The 20024-nt window shown below is 41.7% G+C and overlaps 1 protein-coding gene across 2 annotated transcripts in view; it reads right to left on the reverse strand.

The window, feature by feature from the left end:
* Window positions 1–17140, reverse strand: part of PREX1 (phosphatidylinositol-3,4,5-trisphosphate dependent Rac exchange factor 1) — a 143207-nt gene extending 126067 nt beyond the window's left edge. For both annotated transcript variants that reach the window (XM_065754540.1, XM_065754539.1), the window contains exon 1: window positions 16805–17140. In XM_065754540.1, the coding sequence (XP_065610612.1) occupies window positions 16805–16963 (159 nt within the window). In that variant the 5' untranslated portion in view covers window positions 16964–17140. The remainder of the gene's footprint in view (window positions 1–16804) is intronic.
* Between the last annotated feature and the right edge of the window lie 2884 nt (window positions 17141–20024).

The following is a 20024-nucleotide window of genomic DNA, read 5'->3' on the forward strand; positions in this document are numbered from 1 at the left end:
GTTTTGCCAGGAAAAGATTGTGAGATTTGTCACTACTGCCACAGCTGAAATCTGCCTGAAAAAGACTACACCCAAGTGCAAATTTCTCCCCCATACAGAACAAACAAAACTAAATTCTCTAGTTTCCATTTCACCCAAAAGTCTCAACCTCTCAGACCAATTACACCAGCCTAGCTGAAACTTGCTTACACAGCAAACAAAAACCCATATGCCTAGAAAACAGAAGCAGATTAAGACAGCACATGTTTCTCTTCCTCCTTTGAAAGTGTCATTCAGACATCATCTGTATTTAATACTTCTTCCAGAAAGCAAGTTCTATTCTAATGTCCGGAGGTTTGTTGTAGATGACTCAGGTCATCAGCACAAGACTGGAAGAGGCACTCCAGCTTGGTCTACACACAAGCAGCCATAAAGCTGCCCCATGCCTGTGCTCTTCTGCCCTCACAGCTACTCTTCTCAGGTCCAAATAAAAGCAGTATCTACATGGCACTGAGCCAGCCAGAGGTATACAGCACCAGCTCAGGTCTCCAGCAGAAGAGCAGCCAAGTATTGTGTTTCAGATCCCCCAGGTATCTTCTCCACCACTTTCCTAATGCGTAGTATACCTAGAGCATATGTGGAAAATAGGTAATTTTTAATTCTCAGAAACTTGGAGTACGATCCTACTGATAAACTGCTAAATAATATGCACTTAGGATAAGGGCTGTGACTCACATTTACAAGCCAATTTAAATGATATGACTGACATAATTTTTGTCCTCTATTCTATTCCTTCTTCTGAAGGTTACATCTGTCTTAGACACGGTTGAAGCACTTGGTTAAAGCACTGTTTCCTATAGCTCAACACTTAAGCCTACATTTATACAATGACCTGCAGACTATAAAAGCTGAAAATGAATGTCCAAGATTTCAGACAATGCCATGGAAATTCATGGAATGGCCACGGTGATAACTGTCACTTTTACCCCCATAAAAACATGCTCACAAATGTAAGTCAAAGCCTAAGCAGTAGAAGGAAGTGAGAAATGGATGGTCTGCCAGTTTGTTCTGCTTCAGTCTACTGCACTGTAAAATAATGATGTTAAATAGGGATTCCAGGATAATGGTATATTTCATATTCTGGCATTTCCAATTGGTTGCAATGACCAGGAAATTCCAGAACTATAATCCTAAAGCATCCACAACATTAATTTGGTGTTCTGCTGTGCCCTATGTTTATCCACTTCCCTGGGGCCACGCAACAGCATCACTTGTGCACTCCAACAACAGGTACAAAGAGGCTGAAATATGTTCTCCCCCCTCCTTGAACAGAGGTACCTCTATTCCTCCTCATAATCAAAAGTCTCAAAAAAACCTCATTCAAAAGGCTTAAGAGCATCTTGATACACTGAGATGCATAATGCTACTGTTTTCCCTTTGGCTTTGTGTTAGTTTGAGCCATGGAGTAGTGGTCTCAGACTGTGTAAGAGCTGGTGAACAAATCTTTGTCTGCAAAAATAAGGAGAATGAGGGCAACACCTGACAAGAGCATTGACTGAAAACAAATTTTCAAAACCAACTAAAAGGAGGCAGCTGAAGCCTTGTGAGGTCAGAAGTGATCAGAGAGGCCATGAATAAACCCAAGTACACCTTCCTGCATCCAAATACGGGTTTGTGTAGTGAGTTTCATGATTCAACAACAAACTTAATTCTTATTTTAAAGTCTAAACCCTGGAGCTAAAAATTGCATGGGAAGACACTTCCTTTCTGTGGCATCTCCCAAGTTCCAGCCCCCACCAAAATCAAGAAGTACAAGGAAGCTACATGAGTGAAGTGTTCTATATACCAAGAGATATAACTCAACTTTTTCCAAATCTCCCCTCAGATTCAGTTTGGCCTCAGTTATAATTTCCTGCAACAGGCTGGGCTTTCACAGTGAACATAAGGACAGTATGAGCAGTACATTCAAACCACTCACATTTTCACTTCACGTCTGTCTTTTACACCCTTTGTGCTCAATATAGGCTTGATTACAGAACTCCATCTTGCACCAACTGCTTAATAAAGTAGTTTTGCATAGCATTGAGATGAGCAGCTAACATACACACAAGCAGGCTAGGCAAGCGTGAAACAACCAGATGTCTGAGGGTTTGCACTTGCACTTGTTGAGATTCTAGAATAAGCACAACTGTTCAGACAACTGGCACCAAGTAATTCTAAGACATAAAAGTAGCTTCTTTATTTACATTTTTATTACTCAGTGAGAGCAATGGGAAGCTGCAGACGGGCAATTCCTAAAGAGCTGAGACTTATGTTCAACACTTTATGTTTGCATCAGTGGGGCTACAGCAGGAAAACTCTCCTAGCACAGTCTCTTGCATCTAGCACCAGCATTCCCAGAACTGGAAAATTATTGATGCCCCCGTCTATACTCATTGATTTTTGGTCTGTGAATAGAGACTGTCAGTACTCCTTCTGGCTACACCTAGCTTGGTTCCAGGGGGACTACTAAGACCACCAATTCATTGAGCATTAACTGCCAAGGACACGTCAGCTGGTTGCCAGAAGATGGAATCAAAGAATTAAAACTCTAGCTGCACTTCTTCCAACAACATGACATGTAGCTTCCATGACATCTATTGCTCTGTGTTTTTTTTCCTAATGGAGGTAAGGAATGAAGACAAGATATTCAGCTCCTGTCTCTCCTAGTTACTTCCTCTGCAACCTTTGGACAATAGATTTTGTTTTTCTGTGCCTCAGTTTCTCCATCTGCTAAATCCAGGTTTTCTACTTTGAGGGAATACAGCTGAAAAAGAGTTGCATAAACACAGACCAGTATTTGTATTATTAATGCACTTCAAAGCAAAATTTTATTCTTTAAAGCTAGAGAAAAAACAGCCTGAGACTTTTCTTTCCACTGGGTTAAGCTGTTTTTTGATACCATGCTGCCACAGCAGCTCACCCAGAACCACATTAAAAGAGAACTTATGTCATGCAGCCTTGCCTCCAAACACGCACCACCTGGACACAGCAACTGCTGCCTCTGCACTTTTAATTCTTGCTTGCTGATTGCAAATTTCAGTTCCTCTGGTTTTGTGCAGCAAAATTTTGATTCATACTTTACTTTCCAAATATTGTGGCTTTTCTTGTGCAACTGCTCAAGAAAGATACATTTACTTCTATTGTGAAAAAGGATTTCCTATGTTATACACATATGCTGTATATGCAGCATAATAGACAAAACCAATCAAAGTCCTGGCTGTTCTTTTCGGCTTTATTTGATGTCAAGGTGCGTATTAAGCTGTTTTTAAATGAAGAAGGAAACAGGTCAGGGTGAAGTTCCCAGATGTGCCTTGCTGTTTGTGATGTTTACATTCTATGCACAAAAGGCTGATGCTGCAAGGTGCTAGCACCTGCTGGAACAGGCTGGGCTTCATCAGCTCCTCCTGGCTTCAATATCCTGCAGGATGAAGCCTGCAGATCCAGCAGAATCCTCAAACGATCCTCCACCAGAAATAACATGACACAGAATATTGTCCTAGACTATTGTTTCTTTACTCCTTTTCCTCTGCTACTCAGTGTAACTAGAGAAAATTCCCATCACACTTCAACAAATACATCTAAAGTTTCATCAGTTTGATCTGTTGACCATGTTAGAATTGAGATGCAGAAGAGTATATCAAATATTTGAGGCGAGAGAGGCTTAATAGTCAAATAAGAGACAAAAACATGCATTTCATCAGGGAATGTTTTGCTGGCTGAGTAAATAAGGAAGTATTGCCTCTTTTGGCAACCATATAAAAAACACAAACCCAACCAAGATGAGAAACTAAAGTAATAAGAAAAACTATTATAAATTAAAAATTGTGTATAACAGGAGCTGCCCAAAGCTGATTTTTTCATTGAACCTCCACTGTTGGCAAATACTGATGGACTGTGGAGTCATGTAATATGTCTGCACTGAACTGCTCAAATATGAGAAGTACTGCTCTGTCCTTTTTGACTTCTTCCATTCATTCAGAGCCAATACTCTTTTCAGTTGCATTTAGTTCAAAAGAACTCACTAAGATTAGTTTTATTGGTTCATTTTTGTTTCTAAATGTTTTTCCTCTTGCTTCCTAACTCAGAAATGTACTTACTCTGGCATGTACTACTTCAAAGTGCTGAACAGAGGAGGAGGAATGCACAGAAGAGAAAAAAAAGAATGTATAGTAAGATTGTCTGTCCTTGGGCAAAGGCTTTGCAATCCACTGCAAAACAAGGTAATAGTAAACCAAGAATCTGGGTGCAATGTGAAGGCCAGAGGTCTGTATGCAAAACACTAGAAATTCAGACATGGCAAAGATGGAAGTCTGGCTCAGTAAAAATCCAGCAAACAAAAAAACTACCGCAACACTAAAAACTCCAGATTGTGTGTACATTGTACCATTTAATGGTACTTTTGTCTTATATAAATAACATAACTGGCAAATCTCACCTTTCAACTATTTCTCTCAAAGAAATCACCTTTGGCTGAAACAACCCCCAAATCATTATTTGCTCACTGAGAACTTTTCAGAACTTTTTCTCACATGGATCCAAACACTTGTGACAGCGCAAAGGAGACCTTGACTTGCAGAGGGATATCTGCACATGCAATGCTTTAAGAGATGACAAAGTAACAAAATTCTGGGGAAAAGTTTCTTTCCAATATTCATTACTTCTTTTCCTGTGGAGGGACGGTACCTCCAGGGGCTGACTGCCTTTAGCTAATGCAATTTGACAGCTCTCTTTGTACATCTTCCCCTGCTGTTCTTCCTTTTTTCTGTCTTGTCATCATTCTCTCCTCACAAACAATTGCTTCCCATCTGAGCTGATTTCCGAGCACAGTGCCACTGGAGGACAGAGACAGGACAGAGACACAACCACCAGCATCCAGACGGACAGGAGACAATAAAATTAATATGCAAATGTTCAGTGACTATCATTTGAAGCCTCCAATTTTCCCCATTAAAAAGGGAACTAAATAAAACAGAAATGAGCAAGCAGTACTTCATGTGAAGGTCCAATGTGCTTTCAGTCTCAGCTCACAACTGTCAGCAATGACACCCAGAATTAGGTAACTGTTGTGTGGTTCCTCTTTGCACTGCCCTGAAACAGCCCTCACCCATTCAGGCCACATTTCCTCTGTTCCCTCCTCCACAGACCAGGAAAACAAAAGACAACAGGCAATGACAACAACAGTCAATAATGACAGAATCGAGCTAAGTAAAGCCGGCAGAATGGATTTCCAACACTTCTGGCATGGCAGCTAGAACTTCCACATAACCAAACTTTTGTCACAGGCACCACTGTTCTACCCCAATACCATTTCATCTGTGCAACAGACTAGAATGAGAGCTCAGACTACATCTGCCCTAAAGCAAACAGAGCTTGAACACTGGCCTGAACCTTGGAATACTGTTAGAAGAATGGTAGAGAAGTGCCTGGCACACTCGGGCCCACTCACACTCTCCCAAACAATTCCCAGGCACAGTGCCAGCACTGGGATGGGCAGGGACTGCTCTCAGCGAGCACTGAATGCAGCCATCCTACTTCGAAAAGAGCAGAGCTCAGTCGGACAGGACCAGACCAGACACAGACAGCTGGCCTCAGGGCCACAGAATGAAGCCTGGCACTGCTTTGTTTACTACATCTGTAGCTTAAGTCTCTTGCTTAACAATGTGAGGCATTAACCACCGATCAGTTCTAACAAGATCAAGATAAAGTTATGCCTCCATTTCATCCCCCGCTGTGACCTACATATGAAATAGTCCACAGCCCACTGATATATACCTACATCAGACATGTCCAGTGTTCCCACAACAACCCAGATTCTGTTTAAGAATTAGGTTTTGCGGTCCAAAGCATTTCACCAGGTCAAAAGTTTTACAGCCTTCTGTTACTGCCCCTTCAAACAAACTGAAAGGGGCTTCTTTAGCCGCCTAGAGATGAGGTTAACAGCAAATGGCTCCCTGCAAGGTGATGAATTCAAAGCAGTTGTTAGATTAGACACAGAGTCCCTTGAGACCAGAGACTCTGCTGTGTAGCTAAAGTCCGCCCACCTATTCAAGATAAGAACTCACTAAAATGCAAATTCTTATCAGGCATCTGTACCCAAACCAAGGCCCTCCACCAGTTACACACCACACACTCTGAATATCAGGGAACTCTTCTCATTGTCAGTTTCCTCAGCCTCCAAAATAATCCCTGAATGAAATCTTTAATGATTTCTCTTTCTTGACACATATTTCCCTCATGAATCCTATGATGGATTGTTTCATGTTACTCACACCAGGATGACAGGCAAAGGAGCAGACAAAACTTTCAAGACGGAAGAACCGTCATCACTTAAGTGATTTTCTGTAGGTAAGCAAAAGTATAAGGAGATGAGGATGATGTTGCTATACTTTATTTATTTTAAATTAAATCTAAGCCCATTTTATCAAGTACAGACGTAGTAAACAGCTGACAGCCATCCAGCAGTTCCAGTGTAAAATGGGTCTCACAAGTTCAAAGCTGCTACTTAATAAATTGTTCACACCACAAAGACACACAGCACTCCTTGGTGGCAATCTCAGCAGTCAGATGCAGCAGCTGTAAAGAGCTGAGCTGGCGACTCTTCACAAGTGGCCCTTCTCAAGGGAGGGATGAGCAGTGAGACCCTCTAGCAACCAGTGTTTGCCCACTCGTCAGAGGACACGTGGTTGGTACCACTGGCAGCAACACTACAACTGAATCAGCAGCCTGATTTGGGCAAGTCCAACTCCTAGCCCAACCACATCAAGTTTCACACCCAAAACAGACAGACAAGTACTTTCTAATACATACTCAAAGAAGCACAGAAGACGCTGGCTGTTAACTCTTAAGCACTGGCAACTATGCAGCTAATGAATCCAGGGGGAACATACAGTCAGTAACATGCCTATTAGATTGCTTGAGCTTTTTATGAAATTATTATTTTTAAATGAAACTATTACTGAGCCAACTGAATGATAGCTAGCATATCTGAATATTTCTAATGACAAGACAGTGCTAATTAAAATTAAAAAAAAAATCCTCGCTTTACATAAGCTAAACTGTTTGGAAATCAACAGAAAAACCTGTGGACACAAGAACTGACTACAAGCAAAACCAGAAGTAAAAAGTGAAAGTCAGAATGAAGCGTTCAAAAAGTTACTCAAATTAATCCCAAGCAGTCAGCTGGGTTGCAGCCAGGTGCTGTCTGTATGGCCTATATTCCTTCATAAAATAGTGATAGCAATGGCAATAGCAATGAGATTGAACCAATATCCATACATGAACATAAAATTTGTTTTAATTCAGATCTATTGTCCCATCATAAAAGCAATCCTCTAATGTTTAAATAATTCAGATGCAAAAATCTATCACCCTCTCTGCAACCCTGCAATGTATGACATTGAATTTCCTATGATCCCAGAACCATTGGGAGTGGCACTGCTGTCCAGTTTGTGGCAAGCCCTTGTGCTAGCAGCACATAGGCATCAAGATGCCAGGAATGGTCAATATCCATCTTTCTGCCATTAGGTTTTCAGGGTCCCATCCGAGCTCCCATTCAGTTTTGGGCGATTACCATATTGTGGCTTGACATATGGCTATCAGCTGTGTAAGCAATCACTTATTCTTCTAAGGAGGAGGGCTCATTAGGAAGAAGGAAGGTACTGTTTTCTCTTACCCTTGTCTTGAGATATGCAGTTCAAAGGGAGCTGAGGCCTCTTCAGATGAGCTGCTCCCAGCACAGGTTTACTGAAGATCTGAATGTCCATTGCATCTTGACTCAACTATCTGAGTAGAATCAGGCTAGGCTAAACAATCAAGCAATAGCCTTCATCTGCAACAACATGTTAAGTCCCAAGACCCTCCTCAGCTCTTATGCATGCTGTAGGTGTAATCCCTGTTTTAAACCTCAGTTAGATTCAGCAGGAAAGGAAACGGTGGCACTCAGTCTCTGTATGAGATAGCTCACCACGAATCACAGTATACCACAATGAATACTCTACAGCTGATTAAAAAGTGACATTGTTGCATATTTCAAGTTTTGGGTGTTTTGTTTTGTTTTGCCTCTAGCTGTTAAAGGCTGAGAATGCTGCAGTCATTGCCACTGCAAAACGGGAACTTTTCCAAATAGATAAGATAATGGCGTTCCCATTCCATCCTTTGAAAAAGCAGGACTGGCTGCTTCAACACAAGTTGAAAACACAATACAAAATACTGAAACAGAAATGAAGAGACAAACAGGGAAGGAGGGGAAATGAATCAAAGTCACCCCAGAGGAAGAAATAGCAGCCATCCTGTACCACAAGTAAACCCCCACTGCTTAGGTCCTTAATTCAAACAGGCTTCATGCACTCTGAAACAGTACCACTTTACTGATTGCATTAATCAAGAAATCATCTGTCAATTCAGAGCATTTAATGGAAATACTGCTTTGTAAATATAAATTAAGAATCCCATCACAATACCAAGAGGATAGGAATGAACAACAGCATTAACAGTGAATTAACTACGCATTTTTCCATCATGTCATCTATAGCACAAAAGAAAAGGATCTGGCTGAAAGACTCCACCAAGGGAACCTTGCCATCAAGTCAAAAAACCAGGAGGGACATTCACATAGAACAATTTCAAAGATCTGATGCACAGTAAGAATGAAAACTGCTACTTGCAAATGAAAAGTAGAGGAGTTCAGAAGATTTCTTTCCGTTTCCTAATTTCAAGAGCTTCAAGCAAGGAGATTAAGTGTAGATTTGAAAGCTTCTGCTACTGGAGACGCCTGGTCCAAAAAGGTCCAAGAGGTGGAGTTAGGATTCTGCAAGGCTTGGTCACTAAATCCTATCTTAATGCAAATAATAATATAATAAGAATAATGGTAGTCTTTGCAGGTAACGAAGGATCTGTTTCACAGATGTGGGTCAGCAGTATTCTGTCAGTCACTGGTGTAGACTGCCAATGCATAGAGATTTCAAGCATCACCTAAATCAAAACTTACACAGCAATTTATATCTTAAAACCCACTACAGCACTGCAAGACCTTTATTAGGAAAACAATCACTGCAGGTTGAGGATACAATTATAGGCTGGAATGGACAAATAAATAAATAAATAAATAAAAACAGGAGGGAAAAAAAGTTATTTTCATCTGGAAATAGGGAAATTCACACATAATCCCTTATGTTTTCTTGCAAGTGCCTAAAAGAAACAATAGGCAGGCAACAGAAACAAGTAATTTGTTGACAGCTTCATCTTTCATGGACTCATCTGGATGCCTGCAGGCAGACAGAGCACTCAGGAGTTGCTCAGCTTTTTTCAAGCCTCAGATGCCCTTCCAGAGCAGGAATGCTCTGGGAAGGCCAGCATCTGAGCAGAAGGAAGCTGGCTTCAGGACATCACTCTCTCATGAGAAGGCTCAGTGTTGTCTTTCCAGGATACTTCCCAGAAGTCTAAATATCAAACTGCTCCCGTAAATCCTCTGTGCAGACACCTGGCTTCTGTAGCTGGTATGATCAAGATGTTGTTCTCAGATAAAGGTACAAACTGAGGCAAGCCTTTTTTAATGCTACTGTGCTATGATAACACTCCTGTATAAAATATAAGAACTCAGCACAGCTAGAGACTTGTGTCTTGTACCCATGTTTTGAGCACTGGAGTTTCAGAAATTCATAGATAAGTAAAGAATCCAAACAGAACAGAAATTATCTGAGGTAAATTAAATAGCCTGTGGGAAAAGAGTTTAAAAAAAAAGTTTGACAATTAAATCTAGACTGAAACAAACATGATAAAAGCCATGAAATACTTGAGAGATTGATGAAAAGAGAACGAGACCACCTCTGTGCTCACTGAAAAATACAGATTAGATATTACAGGCACGAGGAAAATGTCTCTAATAGTAAGGATATCTAAGAATCAGGATAAACCATCCCCTATGTTTAGGGGTTAACAAGCTCCCTTAATGGGTATCCACCTGCCTCCTGCTAAAATCAGCCAAAAACCGCGAGTCAGCCGTGCGTTCAGCTATCAATGGACCAGTTTACTCAAATCCTTTCGGCTGTCTGTGATTCCTGTTTCACTTTTTGATCCAACTGCCCTTTTCTATCGAAGACCAGCATCTCTGTCCTTCATGTACACTTACTCAGTTCCCAGACTGCTTTTACAAGTGAGTTCTGAAAAGCACAGGGCAGCCACCCTCTCCCTTCCCCCAGAGATCACGGCACATGCTCAGACAACAACTGGCACCCCGATGCAAGAGGGAGGGACAAATGGCAGGAGAGCTGATCGATGGCATCTCTGTAGTTGAGAGGACAGAGATGTAGTCAGGTCAAACACTGCATTCAGAAGGATGTAACAAGACCAAAGCAGAGAGACAAAGGATAACAAGGGTCAGATGAACACCAAGGCCCAGTGAGCTAAAGGAAACAAGAGAATGGTTCTGTCCTACCTGTGAGTCAGCCCTGTGTTGGAACTACACAGGGCATTTACAGGTATTTTCTCATTGTCGATATTCCACAGAAGTGTGAAAATAACATCTTTCATATAAACAAATCACACCTAACACCTTTGGTTTGTAAAGCTTTACTGAAAAGGCATAAAAAATGGAAGAGCTTATCATTTGCAGGCATTTCAAAAAAGTAAAAACTATAAAGATCTTTATCTTGAATATACATAGAAATAGGAATTATTCCTAATGGCATGAAAGATGACTGCCAAAGGACGCAAGGAAATTTGCAAAATGCACTCTTCAGCAGAGTAAAGGGGAAAGTACAGCACTACGCTATGTGCTCCTTCCCTCCACAATAAAACTCCTAATTTAGAGCAGAATATTATGAGCAACATCCTCTGCTACAAAAAACTGACAACACCACTGATGTTCCTGGAGCTTCAGGAGCTGAGACTTTCTTCTCTCTGAGCCTAAGGATGAATAAATATTTTCAGAGCTCTCTTCGCTTTGTTTTGCTTTTCTGCTTTTCACTTCTGTTTCACTTCCTACAGACTGTTTTCTTCACACTCTCTTTGTACCCAGAGCAAAATAACTTTTTCATCTGCTTGCATTCCAGCAATTAGTAGCAGATATTTTGTAGCACAACCTTAAAAAGAAAACTTCTACTAAAAGTTACCAGGCCAACTTGAGTCATAACATGAGCTCCTAATAACTAAGGAGCATTTATGGTTTGCTGATGTTCTTCGCACTCTGCAACCACAAGGGATACAAACTTGCCCTTTAAAACCAAAGCTGTCATCTTCCTCAATTTGCAAGTGTCAGGAACTGGGCCTTAAAGAAAAACATCTCCTGTTTAGACCTAACAGTAGAAAAATTCGATCATAGGCAACCATAACAGTTGGCTATAGGTGGGCACATCTGAGCAATTAGAACAACCGAACAGAACAGCAAAGTTAATTAAGATCTCTTTGAAACAACTCCTTCTCCTCAGCTGCTCTTATAGCTGTCTCTTAGCAGAGGAACAACATCGCCCAATCACACAGTTCACCTTCAAGAGCCAGAGCGTATCTGTGTCTGCTGAGGGTGAAATATGCAGAGAACAGGGGCAGAACAGGAAGCCACACCTCACAGATGAGACAAATGGTCCGTTTGCTGCTCCGAGCATCAGCACCCTCATCTCGGATGCAAACAAGATTGTGAAATATATGAAAAAAAAAAAAAGGTCTGTGATGCTTATCATATTTCAAGATGGGTGGAGTGCAAAATTCAGAGATACTAGATCAATTACAGCTACAAAGCAAGCAAGAAAAGGGAGCATAACAAATATTTTGAGTCTGTAGGATGTGGGTTAATTTATCTGATGGCACATGTCCTAATGAAACTTCTACATAATAGATGAGGTGGAAGAAGACTTCCAGTCTTCATATGAAAATAAAGAATGCCAAAATATTCAAAACTAAAAATAATCCTGGTACAATTAGTTATTCAACTTAACACCTACCTGATAAGAACAGCTCAACCTTCAGACTATTTTCACGCCTCCATCAAACACAGTGATTGCTCAATCATAAAGAATATTCTGATAATAGAATTCAGAAGTCCGTGGTTTGTCTTCAGAGAGATGAAAGAGCCACATTTGTACATGTTGCACAGCACATTTTGGTTTCATATACTTGCAATTACCTGACAAAGCAGTGGGAGCTGCATGTGCAGGTAAGAACCAAGCACACAATGAAATTAAAGCATTGCAGAAAGAAAAAATAGGAAGTGCATGCAACAAAATACACTGCAAGCTAGCATGTGAGATAATTACTGTTACTACACTTTCACATACAGTTAATATGATTACACCTACAAGCTGCTATATCAAAACTTTCAGTACTGGCATGTAACTGTGGTATACCCACTATTCAATCTGTCTTCAGAACGATGGACAATGAGTGTGAAGGATCTCTCCACTTGAAAAATGGTACCTCATCATTGCAGTACAGTTCTGTGAAACAACTATACAGCATTCAAAACCAATTAGAACCTTTTTTTTTTCCATCACTTTTTTTTTTTTTTTCAACATGGGGAAGAACAGACAACAGGTAAAGGCCACAATGTGTCAGCATTACACCTCAGCACCCACAGACTCCACCATCAGCTTCAGCATGCTAGCAAAATGATGTCACCGGATGGAAGCTTTAACATTTATCAGTCTGGTCACTCAAACAAAATTACCTGTTTTAGTTTTTCCACAGAAAAAAGAAATATTTACAAGATGATATATGATGTAAACATCTCTGCATAAATTGCAGTGAGTTCAAAGAAGCTGCAAAGAGGCAAAGGATTAATTGAATCTTGAAGACTAGAGATCTAAAATCCTTATGGTTTATGATCTCAGAGACTTACAACAGAACTATTTGCCTTTATCTCTTTGAAGTTTATCTTGCTCCATCAGGAACTTTTAGTCAAGTTCCTTTAGCCTCAGACAATTTTCCACTTTGTTTCTCATTTGATCAGTAGTCCTTTAATGACGTTGGCAGCAGGATGCTTTCATCCATTCCCTGTAGCTCTTCTTGCTGCTTTATAAAACCCATCTGTGTGTTGGGATGTTTTAAAGAAAGTTTGCAACATATCTGCATAACTACAATATTATCTATTGACACCATGATCTACATAGCATTTCTTCTGCAGCATCATACCTGCCTAACAAAATGGCAGATAAGATAGGATACCAAACAGCACATGACTATTTATAACAACTTCAGATCACCAGCTGTGGACTGGTAGAAAACTGTTTGCCTCTTCTCAGTAAGAAAATGCCTCATCTTGAGGCGCAGACTATGAAAACTAGAACTATCAAAATGCGATACACGTATCATACATGTACCATACTACCTTTTAATATAAAGCCTAGATTCTGATTAAAAAATAGCTGTGACCCTTGGAACTGATCATTTCATCTTGCAACATCTGGAACAAAACACAGCAAAACGCTACTGCGTTTCATTCACTCCACTGTCCTGAAACATAATGTTGTAAAGCAAAAACTGAACAGAAACAAAACTGACGAGGACTGCCTTCTTGCGTCCAAAACTCAGTGGAAAAGTTTTACAAGCAATGTGCAGACTGGAAAAGGAACTGGGTGCACTAAACCAATCGGATTGAATAACCTCATTTATATGTCCCTCATCACTTCTGCTAAGATAGTGTTTCAGATACATTTCCTCTTGTGATAATTATTAGAAGCATGGGGTAATAGATTCTAGAAACTATAGTTTTTATTTAAGTAGGTAAACATCTGGACTAGTTTTACTAATCTTTTTACTTAGAAGTACAAAAACAAACAGCAAAATATTTTTCATGGTGTCTAACACCGTTTTTATGGTGAGAAAAGGACACCTCATATTCTCATAACATTCATGGTACCCACATGACAAATCCATGGAAGCAAAAATAAAGACCATAATCTTTTACAGAAAGCAAATACAATAAAGTTTGAGTCCCTTTGTTCACAGGGAATCTACCTCCTTTGCAGCTTAGGGAAGAAAGACTTGTAAGCACACAAAAAGAGAAAAAGAAAAGGAAACCTTTCTTTTAACATGGTCTTCTAAAAAGGACAAAAATACTCTCAGTTGTTTTGATTTATTTGCAAATACACAGCATCAAATACTTAAGAGATTCTTTTGCATTACTAGGGAACACATGGAAGCTCCTGTTAGCAAGCCAGCTCAGCACTGTGAATAAACCCATAGAATGTAGTTGTTTGCTTTTTAAAACATTGTTTATTGAGAATACTTAATGAGAACTGCAGCTTCAATAGCAAATATTTAACAGGGAGCACAAACTCCCTCACCTAACCATTTTCTAAAGCACAACTGTCCCATCCTACTTAGAGAAAACTCATTCTGCTGATTGAAAGATGTGAGATTTAGCTTTCTGCTATTTATCAGTGATCAAGTTTTCTCAAGGAAAGGAACCTGTACTGCTCATGTTTTACCTCCTGTTCAAAAGGAACTAGTTTCCGTAAGACCTGGGAACTGCAGTCTTTTCTCCACTGCTGCCAAAAAATTGCTTCTGCAACTTTTGGAAAAACAATCAATTTCAGTACAATTCATGCTATTATATATATATATATATAAAGAAAAAAAAGACAAATATCACATAACCATATTGGAGCATTAACTAGGTATCAGGGCACCATACCCCAGAAAGTGGACTAGTTTACATTTATTTTGCACTGGGTAAGCACTAATTCACACAGAACATGAGATGGTAAGAAATCCATGGGGCAGGAGCTGCAGTTCCTATGCATTAACAGCACAGCACTCAGGAAAAAAAATAAAAATCAAAATCAAACTAATGAGAGTAAAGTGAATTTAATTCATGAGGCAAAAGTAGATTTGAGAATACAGAACCCCAAAGCTACAGGAGTACATTTGCTAGTTTCACATGGCAAAACTTCTGCCTGTAAGCACAGTGACTATATAGATGACATTATTCACTGCATGCCGTGTCCTCTGCCCAGCGTGGAAGGCAGAGCACAACACATTGTGGTACCCTGTCAGAAGCACTAAGTTAAGGCCTTCCACCACATCTATGCAGGAAATATGCCTCCAAATTTTACTTTTAAAAATTTCTTCCTGCTACTGCTCTTTTTACCTCTACAAATCGCAGTGGATCTTCATTCTCTTTTCCTTGGTGTCAATACCATTCAGTTGTCTGAATGCAGCTGTATAGAGTTTCAGCCTCTAAGAACTAGGTCAATGACTAAAGAAACTTCTTGTTATTTGGGAGAGCACAGGACCTTTCAACACACGTTTAAAGGTAACCCTGTGCATGAATGCTGCTCTAAACCAAGGCCTAGAGATAGCCAAGAACCCGATCCTCAGTGCTTTATTTCAAACATAAACACCAAAACAGAAACTCCGTGAGGGTGTAAAGCAACCCTATCAGAATCAACCCCTGGAGGTGATACTGCAGCCCATCCATGGGGCGGGGAGGGCTCCTGCTGCATGCACACCATCCTGAGAGCACACATCTTCTCCTGCCACCACCTAAGGTGTATTACCCACTATTGTTCTCATTAAAACTGCCACGTTGATGAATACAAATAAATAAAGGTTTTTAGGGATTTTTTTTTGTTCTGATTTTTTTTAAATCTATGTAAATGTCATTTACGAATACAGTGAATGCATATAGCTGTTGGAACTGAAGCTAAAAACACACATGGCTTGTGTCTGCATTCCAGCCCCTAGTTGACAAAAACTCAAATTCAGTACTTAGGACAGAGGAGTTTTCTGAGTTTTTGTTATTACTTTATTTTGTCTACAGCTTGAGGCATTTTGCAACTTGCAGCTATTTTTACTGTCGCCTTACAGCGAGACAGAATACTCACTTTACAGGAACCCAAGTGACACTGGTTGGAAGCTTTCTGAAATTACAGACTTTGTGTTCAACTACTTGAGAGAGAAAAGAAGGATTTAAGTAGAGACTGTTCTTAAAGCCACCACTTCCTTTCCATTTGTCTTTTATGCTAGACAGTTTGCCACTTGGGTGATTCTGAAAAACACTGAAGACAAATAGGGTTTAAACAACAAACAAACAAAAACATGGCCAGAAAGACACTCAAAGAGCCCAGGGTTGAAGCCATTTAGATGGAATCAGGGTTTAGCACTTATCTTGCAAAACACCACAACGAATTTCTGCCCTGACCGATCTTTTGGAAATCTCTGCAGAGACTTCCCCCGCTTTCATTGCTGATCTCTGTGTGATCAAACAGTTTATTCTTCTCTTTTTACGGCACACCCGTTATCTAGCAACTTTTTCTGCGGGCTCTCCGAGTTATTTGCAGGGCTGTGGCGACATGCTGGCGAATTTCACGTCAATATAGGAAGAAGAAAACATCCAGATGGAGCTTCACTTCTGAACCAGCCCGTTCAGAGGGCGGTGTAATTGCCTCCACATGCACAGACACACCCTGCCCGATCCCACGTTTACCATTAAAGCAACACATATTTACAAACAACAGGCAACGAGGGCAGAGCTTTCGCCAAAGAATCGAGCAACTCCGCAGCAGCAGCACCAACAACAAAACAACAACAATAGGGACGCGCGGCGTTCCGAAAAGCCGCATCCCCCGCTCGCTCACTGTCACCTCGCGGCCGCTCCGGCGGAGCACGCACATCCCGCACGGCGCGGGCATCCCCCGCCTCCGGAGCAGCGGAGCTCGGCCCCGCGCGGATCGGGCCCGGCCGGGGCACTTCCCACAAGTTGCTCTCCTCGCCGCCCGCGGAGAGGCCGCGCCGCCCGCCCCGCTCCCGCCGTGCCCCCGAGGGGGCTGCCCCTGCCCGCGCCGCCGCTCACCGACTGCAGGAAGCGCAGGGTCCCCACGTAGTCCCGCTCGGTGCTGAGGATCTCGTTGAGGACGCAGAGGCGGAGGCGCAGCTGGCGGTCCGCTTCCTTGGGGCAGCCCGCGGGCTCCGAGGCGCTGGGGGCGCCGGGCGGAGGCGGCGGAGCCTCCATGGTGGCGTTCCGCTTCCCCGCTGCTTTCCTCGGCCGCCTCAGGAGCCCCCCATGGCCGCGCGCTAACGGAACCCCCCGCCGCCCCCTCGGCCCTGCCCCGCCCGCGGACGGAGGCGCTACTGGGGCCGCTCGTCGAAGGGAGCCTCGCTGCGGGACATGCCGAGATAGCGGCGCGGCGGTGGAAGCGGCGCTGAATGAGGAGAGGAAGGGAAGCCCCGGCGGAGGGGGGTGAGGGGGGTAGCGAGGGGGAGCAGGAGGCGGGCGAGGAGGGCGGGACGGGGCGGGCGAAGGCAGCGGAGCCCTGCCCACGGACCGGGGGCGGCCGAGGGGAAAGCGCGAGTGGGGGGCGGGCAGGCACCGCGTGGCGGGAACGCGGCCTCACAGTGCCCTGCGCTGCACCGCCCCGCAGCCCGCGCACCGCACACACCGCTCACACACACGGCCCCAGCGCCGCGCACGTCTGCTCCTCCGCACTTAGAATCGCAGAATTATCAGTAAGCGGAAGAGACCACTAACATCCCAAAGTCCAATCCATCCCAGCGTGCCCGCTGTGTTCCTCAGTGCCGCATCTCCACGGTTCTTGAGCACCTTCAGGGACACTGACTCCACCGCCTGCCAGGTCAGCCTGTGCCAGTGCCTCGCTACTCTTTTTGAGGAGAAATTTTTCCTAATTTCCAACCTGAACCTCCCCTGATGCAACTTGAGGCCATCACCTCTCGTCCTGTCGCTGTCACCTTGGAGCAGACAGACGCCAACCCTCCTCCCCTCTCCCCTGCTCCAACCTCCTTCCAGGGTACTGTAGGCAGCAATGAGGTCTCTGAGCCTGTGGTGAACTGAGGGTCTGATACACAAACACAACACCCCAGAACATAGAGATGCGTACAGAAATATGCACACCAGAATGTACACAGACGTATAGAAATAAGAAAGCGGATATTTCCATGCCAATGCAGAATACATACAGGAAATGCAAGTGTTGCTAGAAATCATAAACGTTATGTTTAAGTTTGTTGTAACTGCTTTTGCAAAGTTAGCACGAGGCACAAAGGCACAAAGACAGAGGTGAACTGGATAAATTGCATACAATAACAGAGAGAGTCCTCTAAGACAGTGCTCTTCCCGCTGACTCAGAAAGCTAACTTGATTCAAATCGACGGAGATTCTCTCAGATGTCTTCACTGCACTATGCAATGAAAAGCTGCCAGGCTTTTGAATTAAGTAGAAAAAATGTTTCGACATAAAATTTTTAAAAACTTAGTGATGTGAACCTCTAAGTGGCACAAGGATAGAGACATTTATCTATTACCTTAAACACAAACACAAATAATGTAATAAATCATAATTTCCCAAAGGCTAAAACAAAATACCTTTTTGGGTATTTTATCTCATTAGAGACATTTTTCTGTCATTATTAATCTCTTTCTTCAAAGCATTAAGTTTTCTATTTAAGAGAAAATGATGGAGTCCAATATATACAATTGTCACCCTGAATTCTGATTTATTCTTCATGGACATCATATTGTATGAAATTATATCCCAGCTCTGCAGCTAAGGTATAGTTACAGCAGGTTTCATGTCTGCTGCATGAAGAGAATATCTGAGATATTATCACTTCTAGATGTGGACAGTGTCTGTATCAAGAAATGATTTATCAGCTTGCCTGGTCTTCTTTCGATGTAGCTTCAGGGCAAGGTGAACAAAGTGCACCTCCACAAACATGGCTCTCCTGATATGTTGTAATACCACTTTTATTTCTGCAACCTTATCAGCAAGAAATGTTACCTTCACTCTAAGTCAGTCAGAAACATGATTGCTTGAAACGGGACAAAAAGTACTGGGAAGCTCATGTATGCTGTAGGAAGTCAGAGGGAAAAATATAGGGAGAAAGGGAATAGCAGGAGATAATTCTGGGTTTTTCGCAGACGTGCGCAGTATGGAAGATCACCATAGCATGATTTTTCTTGAGACAAGTGGCAAGACTATCAGCTAAAAGATCCTAGCAGTTTAAATAACAATATTCTGTCAGGGAAAAATCAACATTGCCAAAGCTGCGCCCCCACCCTGTGGCTGAAGGAGAAAGCTGATAACTTGGAAGTTAAAGATTTTTTGACAGTGGCTCCCATGCTTGCTTCGAAAGTCTCATAATTGTTTCCTTTCTCCAGCAAATTCTGAGACAGAACACAATCATGGAATCAGTGGGATGCTCTCTGAGCAATGCTTGCACTACTGTGAAATGTGCGTGCCTTTTTGTTTATGTTGTGCGTGGCCTACCAGCACGTCGTAGCTTTGTTGTCAGCATTACTGTGTTGGAGGGGCATTACTATGTTAGGCTTTTTTAACAGGATACTACTTGTGACTGGAAAGATTAACATGTTGAGAAAAAAGTTTTCATTAAAATTAGAGAGATTTTTACTCTTTTTGAAATAGTGTTTTTTTTTAGCTGTAGAAAAATCATTTTGGTACTGTAAAGTTCATTTTTGTTTGCTAATGGCTTTGTTGTTGTTGTTAACTACTGCTGAATTTATTTCCTTTCAAATTACCTCAGATGTATAGAGTCCTTAGTTCAGACTGGCTATTTTATTAGTTGCTGGCATAGCTTTTCATTTTTACAACAAAGATCTGTAATTAACCCAGAAGCTGTTTTATATTTAAAAAGATACTGTATTAACTCTATAAGGCTTCAGCTGAATTTGTTCCTTATAGCTTATTTTCTTTTTTCTTCTTCATTTTTATTTTATTCTTTTTTCTATTTTTAGAAAGGAAGTAGTTTACAACTGCTATTCAGACTTGAAGAGAAATTCTGCTGCCAGTATTTTTTTTCAAGAGAGCACTTCAAAACCAAACAGAAATGCTGCTACTTTGTAAAACAGTCAGGGAGTCAATTATCAGGAGAGTGACATAACAATCACTATGAAAGTCACCGTCTTTCTTGAAGATGTAATTAATTTACATGTGCTTGTAAATTGTTTGGAGCTGTTATATTTATACACTGTCTACCACAGTATCACCAAGGTGTTAAGGTCTCAGTGTGATCACAATACCAAAAAAAAACCAAAACAAA

Source organism: Cyrtonyx montezumae, unplaced genomic scaffold (assembly GCF_038088225.1).
Source record: "Cyrtonyx montezumae isolate F1298 unplaced genomic scaffold, pur_monq_1.0 scaffold_9, whole genome shotgun sequence".
Taxonomy (NCBI): Eukaryota; Metazoa; Chordata; class Aves; order Galliformes; family Odontophoridae; genus Cyrtonyx; species Cyrtonyx montezumae.